We start from the raw sequence: 23633 nt of genomic DNA, 5'->3' as shown, positions 1-23633 counted from the left end.
TGTGGTGGGGGCTGCTGGCCAGGTTAGTGCTACACTTCTCTGTTGCATGAAGTGGGTCAGCTTCTTAATGCAAGAGATCCCTCGGGATAAAAAGCGCCGTGATAAAAGCAATTAATTATTACATACTGCAGTAATACAGGCTTAAAAGGTGATAGGTGCCAACCCCCGGGGTCTGCTTCAAGTCTGATGTCATTTTAGTAGAATGAAATGTTCAGTGTTTATTCATTTTTTGCTTTTTTCTTTTTGTTTGATTATTGTGTGCAAGTACTTATAAATGAAGCAAAGGTCTCCCCCTGGACCTTTACAGGGCTGAAGCTTAGGTACAAAGGGCTCCCTCACTGTTACATAAGCAGGGATCATTCACGGCCTATTCTGCACTTTTTTCCATCATGACATGAGGGTGACAGTGGAGGGACACAGTGATAAGCCCTAAACAAGATTCCAAATTTTCCCATTACAAAATCACAAAAAATACAGGGTCAAAATGTTATAGCTAACAGCCCCATGAATGCTATCAAGTCTCCCTTTAATAAACTTTTTTAAGGATTTTGGAAATATGCCCACTCCTTCATTGAAAAAGTCCGCTTGAGGCATTTCTGTGATATCTAACACCAGAGTGCTTGACTGTATTTCCAGCATGTACTGTATATCCATGTCTGCAGCTCCGACTGTCTCCATGGCCTCTTAACAAGATCTGAACTAAACCACACAAAAGTGCTCTAGGTGAAAATCAATGATGCCCCTGGCATTCTCACATTCTGCTGATAAACACATGTTTTTCAGAAATTCCATATGTGACACTGAAGCCTGAAACTGTCACAGTGACAGTGACAGAAATAGTTGGCATTTACTGTACACAGAGATCATTTGTTTTGCAGAGTTTCAAAATGAAAGGCTGACTAGGGAGAACAGGAGACCTGGTGGAAAAGTGTACCTATTGATCTTGTCCATGTGCTCTGAGAGAATGAACGGCTTCTCTTCATCAAGGTTGCTCTGTTGAGAGAAAGGGAGGAAAAAAGTGAAGGCTTACTGAACAACACCACGAACAGGGAGGACACTGCCTGCTGATAAAAATTAGTTTATCGCAAATCAGAGGACTGCAGACATAGTCCTGCAGAAAATGTACTGTTCATTCTAAATTATTTAATTAAATGCTTGACTGGACAAATAATACATTCAATTACACCTTTTCAGATTTCTACAGTTGCTGAACAGCTGGAGATTGCAAGCTAATTTGACATTTTAAGTCACTTGAAGGAAGCTCTAAGAAAACTGGGCTCCTCATAACAAGAAAGCCCTGGAATAGACGTTTTCTTTGTTTTCTCCTTCTCAATATTCTGCAGGCTCCAGTCGGACTGGTCTCCTCTGTTTTCTGCCTTGCTTCTAGTCAGTTTATGACAATGAAAGTCATTTTATGAAACCTTTTAGTCTTAAACTAAGTGTCATGTCTCTTGGTTAGTTCTCTACATTATTTTTGGTAACATCCAATCCAGCATAATAATTGTATAAGCAGCACTGTATCAGCAATGGGCAAGTCAATTTGCATATTACACACTCAAAATCAGTGTAGCTGTTTCCTGCTTTTGCTTTGAGAATGTCTGCAATGGATTATATATCTACTTCTTACCCCATTAATTACTTCAGAAAATAACATCTATTGCAAACATTTACTTTCTCTTTAAGACACATTTTTTTTAAGCTAGGCTAAGCAATGAACTCTCCTCCATAATGCTTATGACATATTCAACTAGCAAGAGCAAGATTTAATACCCAGACATGGCTGCAATGCCATTAATGTGGATTTTAAATACTTTTTCATTTCAGATGATTAGAGTACCTGACATCCATACTCAAGGCACTTTGAGGGATAATGCATTTAAATGCATAAGACTGACTTTTCTTTTCAATATTTGAAGACGAAACCTTTAAGAAGAGTTAACTGAAATTGGCAGCCAGATGTAAGAGCTCTGCTATCAGGTTTACCCTTTGACGTAGACGTTTATGGGACATTAAAGATGAGAAGTACTTATTCTTTCATGATAAATATGATAGAATGAATGGCATAAAACAACAACAAAGGGAAGTGCCTTGAACTTTGAACCACATTGATGGGGAAGAGAGTATTAAATGCTACTATAAAACAAGACCACATTGCATCCCTTGTACAAATACCCATATATTTCTTTTAAGCTGTTACCCTAGCAACAGAGCAGGTGTTAGTGCTGTCACTCTAAAGAAATAAGATTAGGAATTTAACAGCAAAGAGTTTTCCTTTTAAGTTGTTGTTAACTCCTTTCAGGTTATTACCTGCTTTTGATATGAGTTTAATACCTCTGCAACATCCTCATTAGATGGGGCTTTTAAAACTACCAGATCATTCTCCAGGGATGTTATCTGTAGGGAGAAAGGAGAGAAGTTAAGAAATAAATGTCACAAAGGAAAGTAAGCTGATTTGTCACAGAGATAGCAATCTGGCCATCCAGCAACTAGAAAGGAAAGCCCACAGTGGCACAGAATGACATCTGTGGTTATTGTCCAGCATTTTTAGAGTCTGTGGTTATATTCAGTCTTTTAAAACATCTGCCAAGATGCCCAACTTGGTTTTCTACCATAATTAAATGTAATTTTATCAACCATTTCAGGGGTTACTATATTGTTGAAATTAACATACTGAGATCCATCTGTCCATGATCAGAAACCCATGTATTCCTGGTTAAGAGTCACAGACACTCAGAGAACCTATCCCTAAGTACAGGAAGCAAAACAAAACAAACTCAGAGACAGGATTTTAGTTCACTGCGGGGCACTGCAACAATAACCTAGGTAGCATGTCCTTGCGAGGTGGAAGGAAACAGGAGCACACAGAGAAAATCCATGCAAACGCTACACAGAAGGCTCCTCTATCTAGAATCAAACCTGGGACTCAAGCGCTGTGAGGCAGCAGTGTTAACTGCCATGCCACCATGCTGCACAAACTAGAATCACAGAGAAGGAAAAAACGACATGAGATCTAACAAATTCTGGGTAAGGGATACATTTAGGCTGAGACATCAGAAAGTGATAAGTACCCTCACAGGTCAAAAATGGGGACACAGAAGGAATAGCAACTAGAATGTTGTAATGTTTTACAAAAAGAACAATTTCACATACTGACTTGACCACTTGCATATCACAACTATTTACTTTGTCTGACAAAGAACAAAAGTGTCTGAAATTATTTTCAGCTATTCCCGGTGACTCTGAATACAACTGAAGATACTGTATGCATTCTTCATCATGACAATTCATCAATGGCAATTCATCTGTGTGTGACAGAGAAACTTAAAAGGAGGGGCTTCAAAAGCCATTCTGAAGCATGAGGTACTGTACAGTATGAACATACTCCTGCCACTCTTTGACACCAGCTTCCCTGGGAAGAGAATTGAGTCTGTGAAAAACCCAACCAATGAAAACCACTTAGAATGGCGAAGCTTCATCATTACAGCTTTTGCAGATGGCTGCCGAACCGAAATCAGGTTTCATTGTCTGGGGCTCACATGATTCAGCTCCTAATCTCTCTTCACTCTCACAGCAGCACACACCAGTCTCTAAATATGCCAATTCCAATCAACCGAGCTTGACCCAGTTTCCTGCAAGCCTGCTGATCTCATGTTCGCATTGGAATTTCCACACATGGCTAAAAAAGGGGGGACTGTGGTGTTGCTTCAGAGCAGGCCTGGTCGATGCTTAGACAGCGACTGTGTTCGTTGATGAGTTCTGATGAAGCAGTTCAGAACACTGTGCCCTTGGCAGACTCTTCCTTTACAGGTAGCTTTTACCTTCTGCGACTCCACAAAGTGACTGGCGATTCCTGCCCTCTGAACATGCCTTCCTTTGAGGCGAAAGCCAGTGAGTGCAAGGAAAAGACCCAGCTTGCCTTGCAGCCTGGGAAGGAAGTAGCCTCCTCCGACATCAGGGAACAGGCCTACAAATGAATGTAAGGAAAAGCTGGTTAAGAATTGAACAAACACAATGCTGTCATTAAGACAGGACACTGGAATGGCTTTCAGCCTTTCCTCACTGTCATACAGCTGTCCTCAGACAAGGCTTATGCACACAGAAGGAGAATGCTTACAATCCACCTTAGTTCTGACATTTGGCCATTGCTTTGCATCAGTGAAGATTCATGTAAGCTTCTTTTCCTCTGCTTGTTCAGACCAGGAAGATAATGGCTCCGTACTTGAAAAGTAAACCAGCTGATAACTTTCATTTGCAGTTATTTGTCCTCTTCAGTTTCATGCCATAATGTATTACTGAGAAGATCCTGATTTCACTAGAGTGGATTTTACTTTTGCTGACAGCTTCCTTTTCAAACGTTTTTCCTAATATTTCAGAACAGCAACATCAGATTTCGGAAACTTTAAAACAGTCTGGTTTACTTGGTTATATGGTTAACACTTACTGAATCCAATTCACAGAAATTAGTTTCTGCCCTCCTCCTGATACTGTATGTGCAGCTTTTTGCTTATGCTACCTAATGGGCGAACAGATGGACAAGATGTTTAACAAGTATATTTGCAGAATAAGTGACATATTTAATCATGTACTCTAAATCATAGCTGACTACTTTTGAACTATGCGAGGAGGAATTAAAATCGCATTCCACTGTCAATGCAGATTATAATCCTTTTGTTGCTGCCTGGGGATGAGACAGTGCTTTGTTTCTCTAAGCGATGGTTTAAAGAAGTAAAAATCCTTTAATCCTCCAGCTAATGGAGGTTAAGAGTGGGGGAGGGACTATACAACTGGACCCAGATGGACAACATGGACTGTTATTTTTGAGAGCATTCAGATCTAGAGCGAACATATCGCAAAATCAGAAGGTTCATAAGGCGTTTTTTTTCCACTAATCCAACATACACTACATATCTATATTGTTTCATCTTCTAATTGTTATTATACCCTTTGAACAGAAAATATGACAATATAATATGGAAACAATATTGTTTCAATCAGAGTAACAACATTCTCCTGTTTGCTGCGACCTTATCTCTGGCTCCAGACAAAACCTAATTACTGTTCACACTAATTAAAGAGCCCTTTACACCACCAAAAAACAACAAATCAGATGAATTACATAACTGACTCAGACTTCATATTTTCTATTTTTTTAAAAAAGAATTATAGTTATTGGCCTTTTTTTGTTTTGTTTTCAGGCTTTGAGCAGTCTGATACAGTAACTGATCCTTTACTGCAGATGCCAAGATCACATGGGGCTCAAGGCAGCCATGAAGACGCTGAATTAGTCGTTTGTTTCAAAGATGTCCGAACATGTTACATGGCTGTCTTATTCATTTAATTTTCTTTCTTACATTCTACAATGTGCGGCTAAAATGTTTTCCTGATCATGTTTCTTCTTCAGAGCTACAGTGCCTGCTAAAAAAGATATGTTTAAACATTTTCTGAGTGCAAGGTACTGTATGAAGTATTGATTTTTATCAGGGTTTGGCAGGCTTCACTGCGTATACTTCATCACAGGTTTTCCCCGCACTCTGCTATTGTCAGTTATTTTACCCAGCAGAGTTCCTGGAAATCCACCATGAGATTTCTTTGTAACGTCAAACTTTGCTGAGTTAGCAAATCAATTTACAATGCAAGCAAATATTCCTCAGAGTTGTGTACCACACTCAAAAAGGCATCAGGTGCCATTTGTGAAAAAAAGGGATAACTATTTTCATACAGTACTGTATGTCCATTTCTCAGATTTTACACAGATCTTGTATTTTTTCCCACATATATAACTCGTTAAAATATTCAGGTGTGTTAAAATATATAACATAAATGCTAAAGTTTAAGTTTGCTGAATAATTTCCCTTATATTTGAAATAAATATAGAATCTATAAAGAAGTATATGTTTTTAAAGATTATTTTAGTTCAATCACGAATTGTTGGGTTTCCAAGAAATACATGTAATGCTAAACTTGAAGTTTTTCATGCAAATGAGTCCTGCCCATTTGGGCATTACTTGAGAGGACTTTGCTTGCCTGGATAGGGAGAACATGAGGAATGGGCTAGGAAACATTGAGCTTGTATGAGAATCAATTCCAGTCTGACAACATGGAAGAAATACAAAATCACTTCTCAAATTAGGCATTTCATCTTTTATTTATGTGAGCCTTTATTACAACATTTATGGATTGGGACAAAATAAGCATTTTTATATCCCTCCATTTTCCAGCTTCTTCATCTAATTAAGGCTTGTGGGGGAGCTTATTCTGGCATGCATCGGCGTAAAGCAGGATACACCCTGGACGGGACGCCAGTCCTCGCAGAGCACACACAGACTCAGACATGCACACAATCACACCAGGGTACATCACTCCTAGAAGCCAATTAACCTACCAGGATGTCTGTGGACTATGGGAGGAAACCGAACCTCCCAGAGCGAACCCAAACACAGAGAAAACACAAAAAACTCCACGCAGATAGCAGCCCAGGAACTGAACCAGGGGCCTCAGGGCTACTGCAAGGTAGCAGTGCTAACCACTGTGCCACCTTGTTGCCCCTGTTTTATCTGAGAAAAAACAATTCAGACATAATGAAACTAGGTTTATGTTAAATGTCTCTAGCTCAGGTACCCAGCAAGGCCCAGTGCATCCCCAAACACAAGATTTAAACTGCATAATTAACATAACAAGCACTCTTCAGTTTAAAAACTACTCTGTCCATTAAGACATAAGCCTTTAAGAGGATTTGTACAAGTAGAATACATGATTTTATATGTTAACAGAATGATGCTAGTACACATACACTATAGACCATTTATTGGTTTTCTTCATAAACATCTCATTTTGTAACCTTAAAAATATTGATGTCCACTGGATCTGATATGAATGTACTAGTTGGCAAGGTTTATTGTGTCTCATTTTCATAAGCCACACTAGCTGATGAGGGGGAGTAAATCTGTCGAGGTGTTTGGACAGCTGGGACATTTGATCAGATAAACAGCTGACAAATTCTGGGATATACTGTACTGATAAACAGACCCCAAATGAGTGTAGACCAGATGGGCCCTCAACCTATAAGGATGGGATTTTCTGAAGATGACCAATAGCCCCTGTGAACGTGTTTTTACAAGGGAGGAGAGAATGAGTGACAGTTGTATAACCACTTCTCTACTGGATTCCTCTTTGATGAACAGAAACAAACAGGCACCATCAGGGCTCGGAGGGGACCTAGACTAAAATTAGGAGTACTGTTTTACTAAGAAACTATTTGTTTCATTGTGAAATCCATCAGGCAGAATGCATCATACGCTTTATGTGGATGAATTTTTGTTGAGTACCCAAGGATGTTTCCTTTTCAACATACTTTTAAAAGTATCTTAAAAATATTCACCTGTGGAGGATTAGTTATTTTACGGCAACAGACTTACCTGCTTTGCTTCACCCTTACAAGTGCATCAGGGTAGTCAATGAAAGGCATCCAATGGAGAAGCTTGTAAGCTTGTGGTCTCTAAGAACTCACTCCAATTGCAAATATTAGCTTTTGTGTCATGCATGTTTATAGTTTTCTAAATATTTGTCCTTTAAGCTATGGGTTTACTGCCTCACCAACAAACTGCTCAGGACAACTAAAGAAGCCATGTGGCAGTTGCTTGGTATTCCTTTGAATGTGTGGGCGTGTATGTTACTATTTAACTAGGATCAGTAGTAACATTTGACTACATAACTATTCTCTAATAACATCCCCCACTTTTTAGAGCAATATTATGGCCATATTTTAATCATTGTGCAGAAGTCTTTTTGCTCACCAAAGAGATTTTGAAACCATGCTTGTAGAAGGGTTAATAGTTATAATAAAAGAACAGGAATAAGTCAATAATACCCACTTTCCAGCCCCAGAAATCTCATATTTGACATACTGTATAGGTGGGAGGACCCCCTCTATTATGCGCAAACAGTCCCACTATTTTCCAGATCGGGTTGAGACATTGAAGAACAGAAGTACTATTTTTGGTTTTGTTCGCCCACTAAATTGTCAAGTCTTGTCAAGTGACAAGTGAATCCTGTATTGAAATTCCTAGATTCCTAAAATCCTACATTTTAAATCCATATTAGTTCAATTTTGGGCAACCTGCAAGAGAGTGAAGCCTTTATTACTGGCTCTCCCTAGCTGTTGCATCAGAAGGAAACTCTTTTTAGAAAAAAACATAAGAGGGGAAATAACAGTTCAGACAAGACTGACCATCTTGTCTACTAAATTACACTGCATGACAGAACCACACATAAGCTATCTGTACAACATGTTTTCTCAAGGGTTTCCCCAGAAGAAGGCTTAGAGTTCTTAAGTGATCATGGCATGGACAGGATGAATACAGTATTATAAAGAAGATGAGTTTGCTGTTTTCCCTTACTCTTCTAATGAATCCATAGTAAAGACAGAAAGAGCAGGCCCTTGCACTTCACACACTCACAGTATGTACAGTAATAGCTGTCTCAGGAGTTTTCCAACTTCAATAAATTGAGAATGTGTTATCACCTGTGTTATGACAGAAATTCAAATAAACATACACGTAATCCTGTAATATGTATACCTACAAGATTGCTCCTTAACATAAAAAATAAGTACATTGTAAACAAGTAAAATCTGAGTACTTTAGTGTTATCTAATGTACTTCAACTCTTAATGGCAGTCTTCACCTTTTCAGGACTCACAATTTTTACATTTTAATTTTTAAAAAACTTCTAAGCAAATTGGAGAGCCTCATCACTGTCATTTTTATTGCCACATACTGTATAACAACACAGACCAATAGTTCTGATTAACACTTAGAATACACCATTTATAAATATAATTTCATTAATAAACTATTTTTGGTATCCATTTTATTTTTTAATTTTACAGTACCACTACCATTTCAGTGCATCAAAGTCCAATATCTGTAGTATTTTACCACTTAGCATTGTGAAACATAAGCAAATGTTGTAAATATACAGTATATCGACCAAAGAAAGTTACATTTTGTTATATATTAGCCCATCATAATTTAGAATAATATGTAACAACTTTGATCATCCCCTTACAGAGTATACATTCATTGTTGCTCGCAATTGGTCCAAATACCAGGTACATTCCCAGAATATCATACACTGATAGATACAAATAACAAGTACAGCTCATTCTATTTATTCTGGCTCAGAACCGATACAGAACTGAGGACACAAATTAAAGGAGAAATGTTTGTGTCAATATTTAAGGACAGGGTTCTTAATTGCTTAATTGCTTGTTCTTAAATTATTTAAGGATCTATTCCAGCCTTTTTTCAATTATATAATCTTCAACAGCATAGTTGGGTAGCACGTTTCAGACTCCCACAGCCCTTTGTGTAAAAACAATCTGATTTTTAACATTTCCTGTTAATAAAATGCAGAGAAGCAACCATCGCAAATAATTTAAGGAAGATACAGTCCTGATATACATTGAAAAATAAAAGCTCCATAGACAAAAAGGTAAAAAGAAAAGGCCCCATTATCATAAGTATTTAGAACTATCCAAAGACTCATTTGTTCATTTATTATAAATTCCAAATCCTTGATGTTTGTAACTCCTGGCTCACAAAAAACACTGAGCCTTGAAGACAAACATAAAAACAATAAAGCATTAGATAATTTAATATATGGTTTTAGAAAAAAAAGCAAGTAAGAAATTGTTGTAATATGTCTCTCATTATCCTCAGTGGAGAAAAAACACTAAGTGATACTAGAACTGTCTGAGGACAGCAGGGAATTCATATAAATACTGGGTGATTCCCAGTCTTGGTCTGAGAAACCATTTTCTAAAAGTGATACAGGATGATAAGACATACAACATCTTTCTGCTGAGAGGCACAATGTTGTGAGACTGTCAGAATAAGAAACAACATACATTATAGAAGAAAGGATCAAAATCCCTTGTAAGAGAAATTGAACCTTTCAAAAACTGATGGTTTTGACAACAATTGCTTGCTATTGTTTTAATATTGTACAGTAAAGGTCAAACTGGAGCACACAGGAAGAGATGTTGTTAGAAATTTTATTAATAAGTAAGCAGAAACAGGAGAACCATCTCAAGGCTGTATTCTTGTGTAGCTGTTCAATTATTAGGGCTATGATTTTTTTCTTCTTTCAGAAGAGAAGACCTTCCCTAATATGTTAAGGAAGTTAACTATTTCCTGCAAGAAATAAGATTATAAGAAGGTCTTGTTTTGTTAAAGCTTTTAAAAGTCCAAAGTGTTGATATAAATTACAAGAAAATACAGAAAAAAAGTCTACAGTACTGCAGAATTAGTGAAAGATATGATGAAATGTAAAAGGTGACAAACTTTAATCACTCTTTAGTTCATGTTGCTGTTATAACTGTCTATAAACAATCTGTGAACATAGAATTAATAACAACTAATAGAAAATATAGATTTATTAAATATCCTTAAGGTTAGGATATGAGATTGAGAATATTGCTCAGACTATGGTCAAAATTTGGGTTTTGTTTCTAAATTAACCTAAAGTACAGGATGGTTAATACCTCATTAATATGTTAAGAATATATTTTTTTATTAACTGTATAAAAGTGCCATTTGCTACCTTCATTCAAAACTGTTACAAACCTATAAAAATCTACCTTTTAATTAACTGATGTTAATATATATTTGAGAAGTGTTTTTGAACTCCCAAGAGGAAAATAACATAATGTGAATCAAGATCTAAATGTGAAATCATACCTGATCTTTTTATTTCTATCTGCGGTTTTTAATCTATGGAAAATGTGTGCTGACCTGTTTAAGGATAATTAGAGACAAAATAAAAAAAAACTTAATTAATTTTACTTTGCCGATGTTTTAAACCATGTAATATTTTCACTTTAATCTCCCTGAGATGCTACAAGCTTTTTGTGCAGTCAAGTGACAAATGGCAAATATCTCCTTGGAAGTTATGACATTTTGAAGTGCCACGTAACGATGTATTTTGTGGTCTGTAGTTGAACAGGAAATTGCTAAAGCGTAGAATTAATCAGTGCTTGTAGTCTCTAAAACAATTCAAAGTGAATTTTCTTTTTAACCCTTTTGAGATATTTGCATGAACGCACAAGTGTGAGAAATGATGGTGTTACAGTATACAGTACAGTACATTACCCACTGATATTTTCAAACAAAGGATATCCTCCAGCAACAGAGAGGGAATAAAAGGAAAAACAGAACAAGGTCTTTATTTTCATTTTTAAAATTCTTTTAAAACAGTATCCAGAAGGACACTTTGTAGCTGACACGAAGTGAGAAAATACAACCATAGAGGATGGTAGTGAATGGATGAAGAGTCCCAATGACCAAAATCGTACACAAATGTAAACACGAGCTTTAGATAGCCAGATGAAATGGCTAGGAGGAAGCTGTGAAGTTCCAGAGTACTGACAATGAAAAGAGCCCAGGTGGTCAAACACTATGAAGTAAATAATAATAATATCATCATCATCATCATCATCATCCTTATACTTATATAGTGCCTATATGGACGCTCCTCACGAAGAGCTTTACAGATCATGGAGAATTCCCTCCACCACCAATGTGCAGCTCCACCTGACTAATACGACAGCAACCATAGTGCCACAGTACTCTCACCACACTCCACCTATCAGCGGGGAGGAGAACACATTGAATGAGCCAGTTCATAGATGGAGATTATTAGGAGGCCATGAATAAAGAAGGCCTTTCAGAATGTTACTTACTGTAAATTGATCAATTTTCTTCACTGTCTAGAAGTCATGACTTCAAGGCATCATAAGAATTCAGAGAGGCATGAATGTAATCAACATAATACTGAGATATCATTTTAAATTGCCATCACTGTTTCATTTTTAACTGTAAGGAGTAGCCCTTCTGATTGCACTAGAGGAACTTGACTGCCTTATTATTTCTCATCTATATCACATTTTGTAAGGAACATATGCTTCTCCAATATACCAAAAATACTGCAGATGAAAAAGTATTATTGAAAATTAAATCAAGCAGTACATGTTTTTAGCAAAGATTATTGGGTGGGCATCTAAAAAAATCCTGGACAACTAAAATGAAGATTTTGTAGATATATGGAAAAATGTTTGCATTGCCTAGTCTTACTCTGATGTAAATTGATCTGAATTATCTTAAGCAAAGCCAGCACCAATGTTGTCGCAGCATGAAAGATCAGCCATAATTTACCACCACCAATTTTCTTTGACATCATAACTTTTCACCTTTCCATTCCACAGGTTTCTGTTTGGGGTATAACGTATAAAGAAAGAAAAATCTAAATCATAGAAAAATCAAATAAATCATTATTTTAAAATAATCATCCCCAGTTTGCATTCATTACAGCTATAAAACAGAACATCAAAGCTACTTGGGCCAAAAGGTTGATATATACTACAGTATAACATAACTGAGTTCAATTACCATTCCAGACTTTGGTTAATACTGTATGTATCTTTTTATGTACTCCTAATAAAGTGCTGAATACATTTTAAATGTCCCAAATGACATGTCCTTTGAAAAAACAGATTTAAGGAAAGAATAAGTATAATAGTTAGTCTAATAGTCTAAAATAGTTAGATATTGATATTCAAGGTGATAGGGAAAGGAAGTATAGAAAGTGCTTTAAAAAAGACAGAATTACCAGTAATGAAAAAAAAGGTGAAAGAGAACAGACTGTAACTTAAGATTGTTTTAAATCAATTTCAACAACAAAGTCTCAGTTTGCAGGTAAACTCTAAGGGACACATGAAAATAGACTGTAACATCCATGTTTTTCCTACTATAAAGTAGATACCATGCTACTACAGGTCTCATCCTTGACTCTCAGAGATGTTGGAAATGGGTGATGAATGGAAGTAAAGGATCCCATGTTTCCCTCTTATTCAGACTAATGCTACAGACAGCACAGCCATGTGAAACCCCAGATCGCACCGAACGCAAATCAGAGAATGCAAATCAGTTTACAACACACCTAAAGTCCCATTTGTATCTTTAGCTAAGCAACTCTGTGAACATCCTGAACATTGTGTAAGAAAGGATTAGACAAAGCAGATGTAGAAACCAAGAAATTTGAGCCTGAAGTGTCCATTCGTTAAGCCAAGCTTTAATGTATGCATACAAGGGACAACACATTTGAGGCTTATTGTTATTGTTCAAAGGGGATATGGCTCTACACAGCTTATATATACTTTTCTCTATACCCTCCCCCTCCTGTCTTTGAGGTAGCATTCTCAAGAAACTCCAGGACTCAGAAAGCATTTAAAACATTCCTTTCTTATCAGGGAGTTTAGTATAAATATTCCCCCATCAGAGAATTTAGTACTGAAGATGGGAGTTCAGTACAGGGAGGGAATAGCATCTTTGCTAAAGCAAGCGTGAAGGTTAGAGTTCAGCATGTGAATTCAGCAGGAGTTCACAGCTCCTACCACTATATGGGTACAGAGTAACATACAGATTCGGTTAGCAGACTCCATCACAAAGCATTACTGGACTTAGCCAAGTCTCCATGGAGAAGGAGATTATTTTTGCTGACCTCTCGCTAGACTAAAAAATGATTTTGTACATGGACAGAACACTAAAATCAGTTTTCGCCTGCAATGAGTAAGCAGAGGCTGTACAGTACATTTGCCCTTAATTCTTTGTTGTGGCAGTAAACTTGGCAGTAAAGCTTCTCTTTTGATTGCAAATAATTATTAACCACAAGCACTGTACTTTCCAGGCAAAAGGATGCAACACAATGTATCAATATATATAATTATTTATTTCCATTCTCATATCATACACATGTTATCATTTTATAGCCTGATCTCATCAGATTCCAGAATCCTAGAAAGATGAGGCCTAGTCAGTTCTGACTAAGAGCTCTAAGGAAAAATGGTTCCTGTTGTTAGTGGTGTTAGTGGACCAGTAGTTGGCGCTCTTCCCCCTGGACCAGAATTTCCAACCCACTGCTTTGTAGATGGAGCCTTTCTTTGGATGAGACACTAACAAACCCATGCTACTTTTTATAAGGAACAAGTAATAGGTTTATTCCATGCTGAAAAAAAGAAGAAAGAGAACACAACGTTTTGGCCGTGGACTACTTTTTATAAGACTAGGGATGGTACCCAGTTGCCCTGGTTAAACTGCACCTTGGATCTACACAATCAGGCCACCCTGAATTCTTGAATTGAAGCAACTGTCACTTCTCTATCTGATCTTCTGTGAAGGGGGAGTGCTGACGTAGAGTGGCTGCCTTATGTCTGAGTACTGCACTTCAGTGGTGAATGAAGTTTCCCCACACCATGTGTAAAGCTTTTTAAGGATCCACTGGGATGAATACAAATACTGAACTAATACAAGCAAACATTTTATTTTGACAAAAGTTCTGAAAAACAACTTTTTGGTGGTTTTACTTTCTGGAATCATACACTTGGCATCTGCATTTTAACACAGTACATGCTTGCTTTGACTCTCTTCATATGTAAACTCAAAACTCAACTCTTTACTAGAGCCTATTTCTGACTGCCCTACAGTTTATCCTGTATTTTATTGTTGTTTTTTCTTGTATTTTCTACTGTACCTTTTTTTCTTTTTATTTATTTATCACTATGTACAGCTTCCTTGGGTTTTCCAAGGTGCGTTATAAATAAAAGGTATTGTAATCCTTTTTATGCCCTAAAGTAATTGTACTCTGCAGACCCTGGCTGTAGTAATAATCACCCAAGCACTCTGGACAGGAGAAAAATACAAGTTAAAAATAATTTTGGTGGTTACCTATGGCAGTTTCTGGCATGGCAAACACCGTTCTTTCAGTGGCCACTCTGAACTGTCCATGAACTGAAAGCCCCACACCCTAAAATTAAAACAAAATCACCATTAATATTCGGTTTAATTTACACAAATATAAAATCAATGACACAGTACATGTGGCATAACCACATGCACATGATCAAAACAATCAAAAGTATTTAATGTTATTATATTAATATATGAATACAATAACATGGTGACATTATGGTCTTTACAGCCTCCTGGTGATGAAAGTATACTTACAGCTTACATACAGTATCCAAAAGCATTACAGGAGAAGAATGACTTTTTTATATACTCTATTGGGAGTCATAGCATTAGACAACAAGTCTGAAGGTGGTTCCTGGATCTTAACATTCTGAAATAAGTAAAATTGTATTTTAACATGAAATGCAATCATGAATTCAAGTCACAATCCCTTAAAGGAACCATTTCGCTGCCACCATTCCATTTCTCATTTACACTACAGATATCAACAGGGGCAGAACTTTTCAGCAGTTGTGAACTTCTGTTTCACACCAGAACATCAAGGTTACTAAGTGTTTCTTGCAGTTTGACTAGTGGCAGTGGGTGTGAATTCAATGTGATTCCCTTGAGATGTGCTGAGGAGAAAGATAAGTTGAAATGGTCATGAAGAAAGCAGAGGAGAAGGTAATCTGGAAAAACAAAATTGTGTCATCACAAATTTCTGACATACTTTAAAAAATTACTGCAGGATTTACAATCTTCCAATACCACCTAAACTATCTCATTCCACATTTACTCATGGGGAATGATACGTTTTTACTAGAAAAATGTTTCAAATCAGCCATGTCTAGTTTTTGCCTGTCCAAAATCAAGGGGCATTTTGTTAAAATTGTACAATGCACTGATGTCTCTCGTTTGTAATATTGCATGCAATTATTGTCACCACATTACAATAAAAGATATTGCAGCTCTGCAATCAATCTGAAGAGCAGTAGCCAGGTACATTTCACAGGTTAAATGAATATCCTACACTGGCAGGGCAAAGTGAACTGAATAATTTTAGTCCTGAACAGAGAGGATTATGAGCAGACCTGATTCAGAAATTCAAAATCAATCCAAATGACCTCAGCAGAATCACCAGTGATGTACAGTATGAGCCAGAGGGCTAAAGTGGGAAACTGCGGGGAAATGTATTTAAAATTGAACAGTAGCCACATCCTTACACAAAGGGTAGTGGGAGTGTGGAACAAAGTGCTTTGGCGTATTGTTGAAGTGTATACCCTAGCTTCTTTCAAGAAAAGGCTGGATGAAATCCTTGGATCAATTCACTATGAGCAACCTGACAGGGAATCTACATTCCTGACAAGGTGGTATGGCTGAAATGTCATTAGGAGGCTTCAGTAGGAAGCACCCATTTTGTCTTTGATGGAAATCAGGAGTAATCAGTCAGTGAAGATTAATAGCCTAATTGAACACAGGTGTAAGCAAAAAAGGACTCATCTGATAATACTGGGAGCTACAGAACAAGAGTGTCTGTTTTGGGATGGGATGGGATAGATGGATTGCTGGCTGATTGGGTGGGTGGATGGTGGTTGTATTAAACATTTGTTATTGTTTGGATGTTCTAAGGTTAGAAATTAGTCCTGCCTCATTGCTAGTGATGGAAAAGTTTATTCCAAGTTAGGACTCAACTAAGGAGTTAATTTTATTTTGGTTGTCTTGTTACAAAAAGGATTTCTTTGGCCTATTAAAAGGAGACCGACTACAGGTTTATTTTGAGAGAAACTTTATTAATCAGCCATCTGGCACAGTCGAACAAGCTAGGTGGGTTGAATGGGGTAGTCTTGTTTGATTCAGCCTTTCTTGGATTCTTGTGTTATTGTAAGCACTCTCTTGCCTGAGCCTTATTTTAATGGCAGCCAAAAAATATTGTATTACAAGTCTTCTTTTTATCTATACCGCTTTTACAAGAAACTTCCATTTTGATCTAAATCCCCTCATTTAAAACCGAAAATGCTTCACTTGTTATGAAAAGCAAATTGATGTTTCTACTTATGCTTCTTTTGAAAAGTTAATCTTACTGAATGTATTAATCATTCAGTGTCAACTAAGCCCACACTAAATCTGTGTTGTCCTGGCACTCTTCCAGCTGCTAATCAATAGTATTTTTGCAGCCTCAGGTTCAGACTTATTACTGGTCTGGTAACTCCTGCTCAAGTCCAATCAGAGTGCAGCAGATCAGACAGCAGACTCACAGCCCTGGTGTCTGGAAGATTATAATTTGAGAGAACATAAAAGCACTAAAATGCCCAGAAATAAAATGTGACATTTTGTACTTTTGCCTCATATTTATCTTCTCAAATTTGAATTGCTTAATTATGTACAGTGGCAAAAATAGCCATTTTGACTACACTGTCCCAATATGTATGGAAGGCACTGTATTGTATATCACTTATTACTACACGTAGTAATACTAAAACAATTATTATTGTTTTTACCTGAATCCACTTGTGGCTTTAATAATTAAAATACTGTATTTTTATTTGTGGAAGCTCATATTTCTTCTTTCAGTTGTTGCTTCCAACCTGGAATCAGGTATTATTTTTTTTCTCTGCAACAGTACTACTATGCCATTTGAACAACAGTCAGAGTATGAAAAACAAGGTCAGTCCAGATATCACTTGCAAGTACTACCCATTGACCTCACATTCAGTTCTAAATCAGATTATTGTTTACTCTGCTGAGGGGATAAATCTCTTTTCCAAATCCTTAAGAATTGAGAGGTGGAAGAACAAACATAGGGTAGGAGATCTCTATTCTGTGCCAAGTAATAGTAATCTTGTTTTTCTTCTAAGAACGTTAATGCATTAGTGTTATTCTGTGAAGTATGTTCCAACACAGTTTTGTAGACAAAAGATAAAGCAAAAAACAAACAAATGCTTATTCATAGATTCCAGTTAATTGCATGCATTGGTACAAACGACAATGCCCTCCATTAAGTTTTTTGTTAACATTTAACATAAAAAGCAGATGTTCCTTTTTAATATGCGTCACCCACAAAGAACAATGCAATTCCCCTTACCAGTATTGGCAGTAGCCTCTTATCTAACAATATATTGCAGCATCACTTATATTTTCAGGATTTTGATTTACAATGTTTTTAAAACAAATCGTATTCGTGCATTAGTGAACACTGGGCTATTATAAGGGTACAAAATTGCTGTCAACATTGATTACATCAGAAGCTAATTGTTACTGTCCAGCCACCAGGAAATGACAGAAACTATTACTTTCACGTCTGCAGAGAGACATCAGGACAACAGTTTACAACTAGGGCACGGCTTTAAGATGACACATCTGTATTATAAGATATGATGCTTTCTTTTCTGCCTTTTTCTGTCCTTACCATGATATACTGTATATATAGTATATATATATATTACAGTTAAAGCAAACTGGTTCATTTATTACTATTCTTTTTCTCTTAATTTCAGTATCAATAGCATTTTGTCTTGTACCAAAAGGAATTAAATTCAAATGCAAAAACACCAAACGGTACTTAACTGAACTGTACTGAACATGAAAACCCATCAGACTAAATTGTCGCAGATTCAGAGGATGTTTCTCAGTGCAGAATCAGCCTCTAATTAATGTATTAGTGATTCTTAGGGAATAAGCATCCATTAAAATGCTTATTGAATGGAAAATTAGATGTGTCTGCACAGTATGCTTTAAAAAGAGAAGCTTTTTTATTTACGGATGGAAAACCCCACATGCTGCTGGCTGGCCATCCTTTGAGAATCAGAATGGAAAAACAAACTTTCAGCCTCAAGATTAATGGAGCACTACTCCTTAAAAGCAATCCCAAGGCAATATCTTAGTTTTTGCTTTTTATTATTTGATCATAATCCCAAGGTAAACATTAGGCAGAACTTTAGTTTAACATTCTCTAAACACTAAATAAAATCGAGACCTGAAGAGAACAGACATGTACTGTAAACACTCAATTTGTGTGTCAAGACACACTTAGCAGACAATGTTTGGAAGTTCTGTAGCAAATATAGTATATCAAATAATTCCCCCCGAATACTGTATTCAGCTTTCGTCAAATGAGATACAGGACTCTTTTACTTCCCTAGTCACCCAGAATCTGGAAAACAAGACACTGAAATTTAGAAGCACTGTTAACAACCATGAAAAGTATTTAATGAATCATTGGACACATTTCCAAAAAAAGCTACTACTATTTAAAACCATACATACTGTGCAGTTCAAAAGCAGTTGCATTGTGTGTGAAATTAAATTTACAAGGTCAGCCATTCATAATAAATGTAATCAATTAAATAAATGTTTGCATTTTGGTAATGAGGCAATACAGAAATGGTAGCACTCAAGTGAGAAAATCTGGATAATCCCTTGACAGGGCTACTGTGCAATCTGATCACAAGAAGCAGCATAAAAAAAGAAAAAAATAGTCATGCAGAGTCAGAGCTTTTGGCGCATTAAGCTTTGAAAAATCCCACATGAAACAGCAACTTAAGTTCTCTTTCACCTCCCTGCTTCAGCTCGACAAGGTTGTTGTGCTGGTTCAGACTGTTTGTCTCTCTCAAGATCCCCCTCATGCATTCCACTGTGGATCACATTATTGTGCACAACATGGCACATCACAACAATTGAAAAGAACTCTACTTGGATTGGAAAGGAGAGTGCTACCACACCAGGGAGGTCTGAACTGAGAGAAAATATTACGAGTCTTCCAGAATTTTGCTAAATGACAGCCCTGATTGATTTCAGAGAGAGTGTCTTAATTATCCCCAAGTGGAAATTTGTTTTATAGCAGCAGTAAATATACAGTAAAGAAACACGCACAAACAATACATACAAACATGAGCAAGAGAATCTACTGTTGAACACGGCTATGGCCATAAGTATAAATGTGAACTTGAACCTGTTTGTTTTTAAAAGGGGAAATCTGTATCTGTGTTCTGAGGGGAGTAGTTGGAATTCATTACAGAAAGAAAGCGAAAAGTCAACTACAAGGGAATATACTTTATGCAAGATTCATAACTGATAGAATTGGGGCACAAATGAGCAGCACCAATGACTTTCTGATGTAGTCTGACATTGCTCCCAATTTTGTTCTTACTACTCAGATTCAGATTCACAAACCAGCAGATCAGGGCAGAAATTAAAGCAGATTCAATAAAAGACTTGATGGAACATGATCAGCAAGGAATTATCAACCTCAAAAACAGAATCAACGTTTGCTGCAAAATTAAACTTGCAGTTCAGAACAGTCCCTAAATACTTTTTTATATTGACCCACTATCTCCAATGATTGTCCCCTGATGCAGGCTTGAGTGGGGGTATGGAAGTTCTTGCTGAAATCCATTGCCAGAGAGACATTCAACTTCAAAAAACGTTTTTGTTTTGTTTAGATGTGTCTATGAGGTTGGGGTTGTTCTGTGGATCGGCATCCACGCTCGTAGGGGGTAACAACTTCATGAAGAAACATTAAGGAAACAACATATATTTGCACTCATTAAACAGTAATGTGTATAGGAGTAAGACTAATATTATGCTGAAATTATACTGAAGCCTTAACTAAACAACTGGACCCATGAAGAATTATTAAAGCAATTATTTGTTTGTGACTCACACATTTGGAAGGAAAGAACTACTGCTTCAATAGGACAGAATAATTTCCCTACTGGGTATAATGTGAAGTTTTTTTTAGATCTAGACAGTGAAATATTTTTCTGTAAAACAACTAACCTAACAACCTCCCCAAATCATCAGGAAATGCTGAGTGTGGACACGTGGCTTCTTTGTATCCTTGGCACAGCGTGGTTACAGAGTACAAATAAGCAAGCAACAGCTTAAAATCCAAACATCTATTTAGAGAGCTAAACGAAGCATGAAACACACAGACTACCAATGACAAATATTTACAACAAGCATGAATACCTGAGCCCAGCCTTTTACAGTACCAAAACAAAGTCAGTCATTCTCTAAAACATAAGCAAACCTTAACAAAGTATGAATAAGAAGTAAGAACAGTTAAAACCATCATATTTTACCTTAAGGTAAAATCAAGACAAAGCTGCTTAATACTGATGATAAGAAGGAAGTGCTTCTCTCTGTGCCTAATAATGCACTTGAATAAACTACTGTATAATATCTTATTTTTGCTGGTGGAAACAACAGATGCAAAAAATGTAGATATTTCTGATTTGCTCAGATAATTTTCTGAAAAACTGCCTAAATTAAGAACTAAATCCGCATAAGAATGAATGTAAACGGAAGGGAAAGCATCAGGCCCTATCTCAACCCAAGGTTTCAGCACAAAAAAACATATATTTCCATGAGAAAGCCTCATAGTGTCTTCTTTAAAGACTTGTAAGTGTCATAACTTTGTGGACGGGTACCTTTTTAACGTCCAGCAATACCTTTGAACCACCAAAGTTGTACTTGGTAAGGCTGAATATTAGTAAGGTTAACATTAAAGAAATCAAACATTCTATGAGAATAATCTTCATCCTGGACGGCTTCCATTTCCCCACTACTGCTTTAACAACAATTTATTTATAACTATGATTAAGATTAATACTCAATCAGTCCACACTATAACTGAAATCTTGTTAGGCTGAAAAACAATAGGATTTTCTCTGTAGAAGAATGTTTTATTTAAAAATACAATCTTTTTAGGAGCATGGATACTGAATTTAGGCTTCACAACACACCAAGGCCAGAACCATAGACCAGTAATTCAAATTGATGCTATGTTACCATGAGAAACAGGACTAGGAATCAAATTGTCAATTGGACAGGACAGACCTTGGAATCTTAATGAAATAACTTCATGAAATCAAATCACCCCAGTGTTCCCTTTAGCAGGCAAATCCTTTGAAATCTTACTGATGTTCAGGTTCCTCAGTACAAGAGGCTGATCTCTTCATTGTGATGAGTTAAACCACCATACACTTGCTGCCCTAAGGCATGCTAGGTAAATCAACATAAGAAACACAAGTCTGCAAAGTCATAGGTTTCCCTGAAGCAAATCTGTTCATTTCAGATGGAATAGGACCGCAGCATTCGATTCCTGAATTCTGACATGTCAAACACAAAGCGAGGTGGGGCTGTACATTTTTAAAAAATGTCTAAGAAATATATTTGTACATTTTATAAATACACTCTGACATTGGTGCAGTTTGGAAACAAACTGAAGATGTTTCACTATATTGTGCATATCCACCACCTAAGGAAATTACTGTAGACTACTAAATGGGTGGTGGAATGTCTTTAGCGAAGTGCAGAAATACAATGCTCTGTCATGCTGTAAATATTTCAAAGGCCCGGGTATGAATAAAATCTCTTCCTTTTACAATACTACAACCTCTGGGCATGCAATAACAACACAGCAACGCACTTATGCAATACTGCTACCATTTGGACAACATCACAATTGCTTTAACACATTACCAGGACACAAAAAATAAAAAAAGAATAGAAAGCTACAGGATATACAGTATATTTGACCTCACTGGCCATTTCAAGATCACCCTGAGGGCATCATGTTCATTCAGGAAACTCATTTACTGCATCTCTTGAAGAAAGTGCCCTACTGTTTACATTGGAAAGCATGAAGACTGGCTGACCATTTCAAGAGTATGTCACAGTCGTGAGATCTCTCTAAATCCATAGTTCCCAATTATATCTCTACCTGGCCATAATTAATTAATCATAATTACACTGACCTTTATGTTTGCTTCCTTTCACGGTGCCTCAAAGTCACCACCAAGTCATCAGAAGCCAAATGCATCTTAAAACTAGCTTCACAATGTCCCCCAGGTACTCAAATATCAACTACAGTGCCCAGAGAAGGTTTGTGAACTTCTAGTTTTGTCAGCATTCACGGCATACAGTATTCTTTGTAGTCCTAAACATGATAACCTGATTAAATATACAACACAAAGAAAAACATATTTGAATTATTTAACAAAATGATCCACAAGTATATAACCTTGTGTAATTAAGTATGTGAATGCTTTGATTCAGTAACTGGTGGCACCTCCTTGAGGAGGAGTGACTCTGTAGATGTGTAGACATTTTAGACTGAAGATGTTTCCTGTAAATGTGGCTTCCCATTGGCCCAGAATTTTAGCCCATTCTTCCCTACAGAGCTGCTTCACGTTGGTGACATTTAAGGGTTTCCTTGCATCAACAACTCACTTCTGGCCCTGCCATAACATTCAATGGGTTTTAGGTCCAGATTTCACTCAGTCAGCCCAAAATGCAAATTTGGTTTTCTGCCATTCTGTTCATGACCTGCTAGTACAGTATGTACTGTATACCAGCACTGACTGAATGTATGACACTCAGCTATAGGCAGATGGAACAGAGGTCTAAGCTGAAGTGTGACCTGGTGAAGTTCTGTTTTTTTATGTATGGTTTACCATGAAATTATTGGAAATTTCTAGGTTTAACTTTTTTGCAGTCAAGAAATTCTTCATTCTCACCTAACAAACTAGTGAAACATGTAGACATCCTCTTTTACAACAGCCTACACAAATAAATACCAGTGTGCAAATACAATACAAACAGGACAAAATAAAAAAAATATTTTGTCATCTTCTTTTAACAAAGCCAGCAGCCATATCACCCTGCAGCTCACACGTGGCAACCCACTGATGTGAAGCAGGTTTGAGCCTGGTCAGTATCTGGATGGGAGACCTCCTGGGAAAACCTAAAGTTGCTGCCGGAAGTGGTGTTAGTGGGGCCAGCAGGGGGCGCTCACCCTACCATGCACCATATGGGTCATAATGCCCCAGTATAGTGACAGGGACACTA

General features: G+C 36.9%; 1 protein-coding gene across 2 annotated transcripts in view; it reads right to left on the bottom strand.

Annotated features, from left to right (window-relative positions):
• Positions 1-23633, bottom strand: part of hibch (3-hydroxyisobutyryl-CoA hydrolase) — a 61755-nt gene that overhangs the window by 11306 nt on the left and 26816 nt on the right. For both annotated transcript variants that reach the window (XM_088605029.1, XM_088605030.1), the window contains 4 exons: positions 14781-14859; positions 3819-3964; positions 2308-2394; positions 935-993 (listed from right to left, as the gene is read on the bottom strand). In XM_088605029.1, coding sequence (XP_088461155.1) covers positions 935-993; positions 2308-2394; positions 3819-3964; positions 14781-14859 — 371 coding nt within the window. The remainder of the gene's footprint in view (positions 1-934; positions 994-2307; positions 2395-3818; positions 3965-14780; positions 14860-23633) is intronic.

This window comes from Lepisosteus platostomus, chromosome 14 (genome assembly GCF_059453375.1).
Source record: "Lepisosteus platostomus isolate fLepPlt1 chromosome 14, fLepPlt1.hap1, whole genome shotgun sequence".
NCBI classification, from domain to species: Eukaryota; Metazoa; Chordata; class Actinopteri; order Semionotiformes; family Lepisosteidae; genus Lepisosteus; species Lepisosteus platostomus.
Note: the sequence above shows the minus strand (reverse complement) of the source record. Positions and strands in the feature narration are given on the sequence as shown.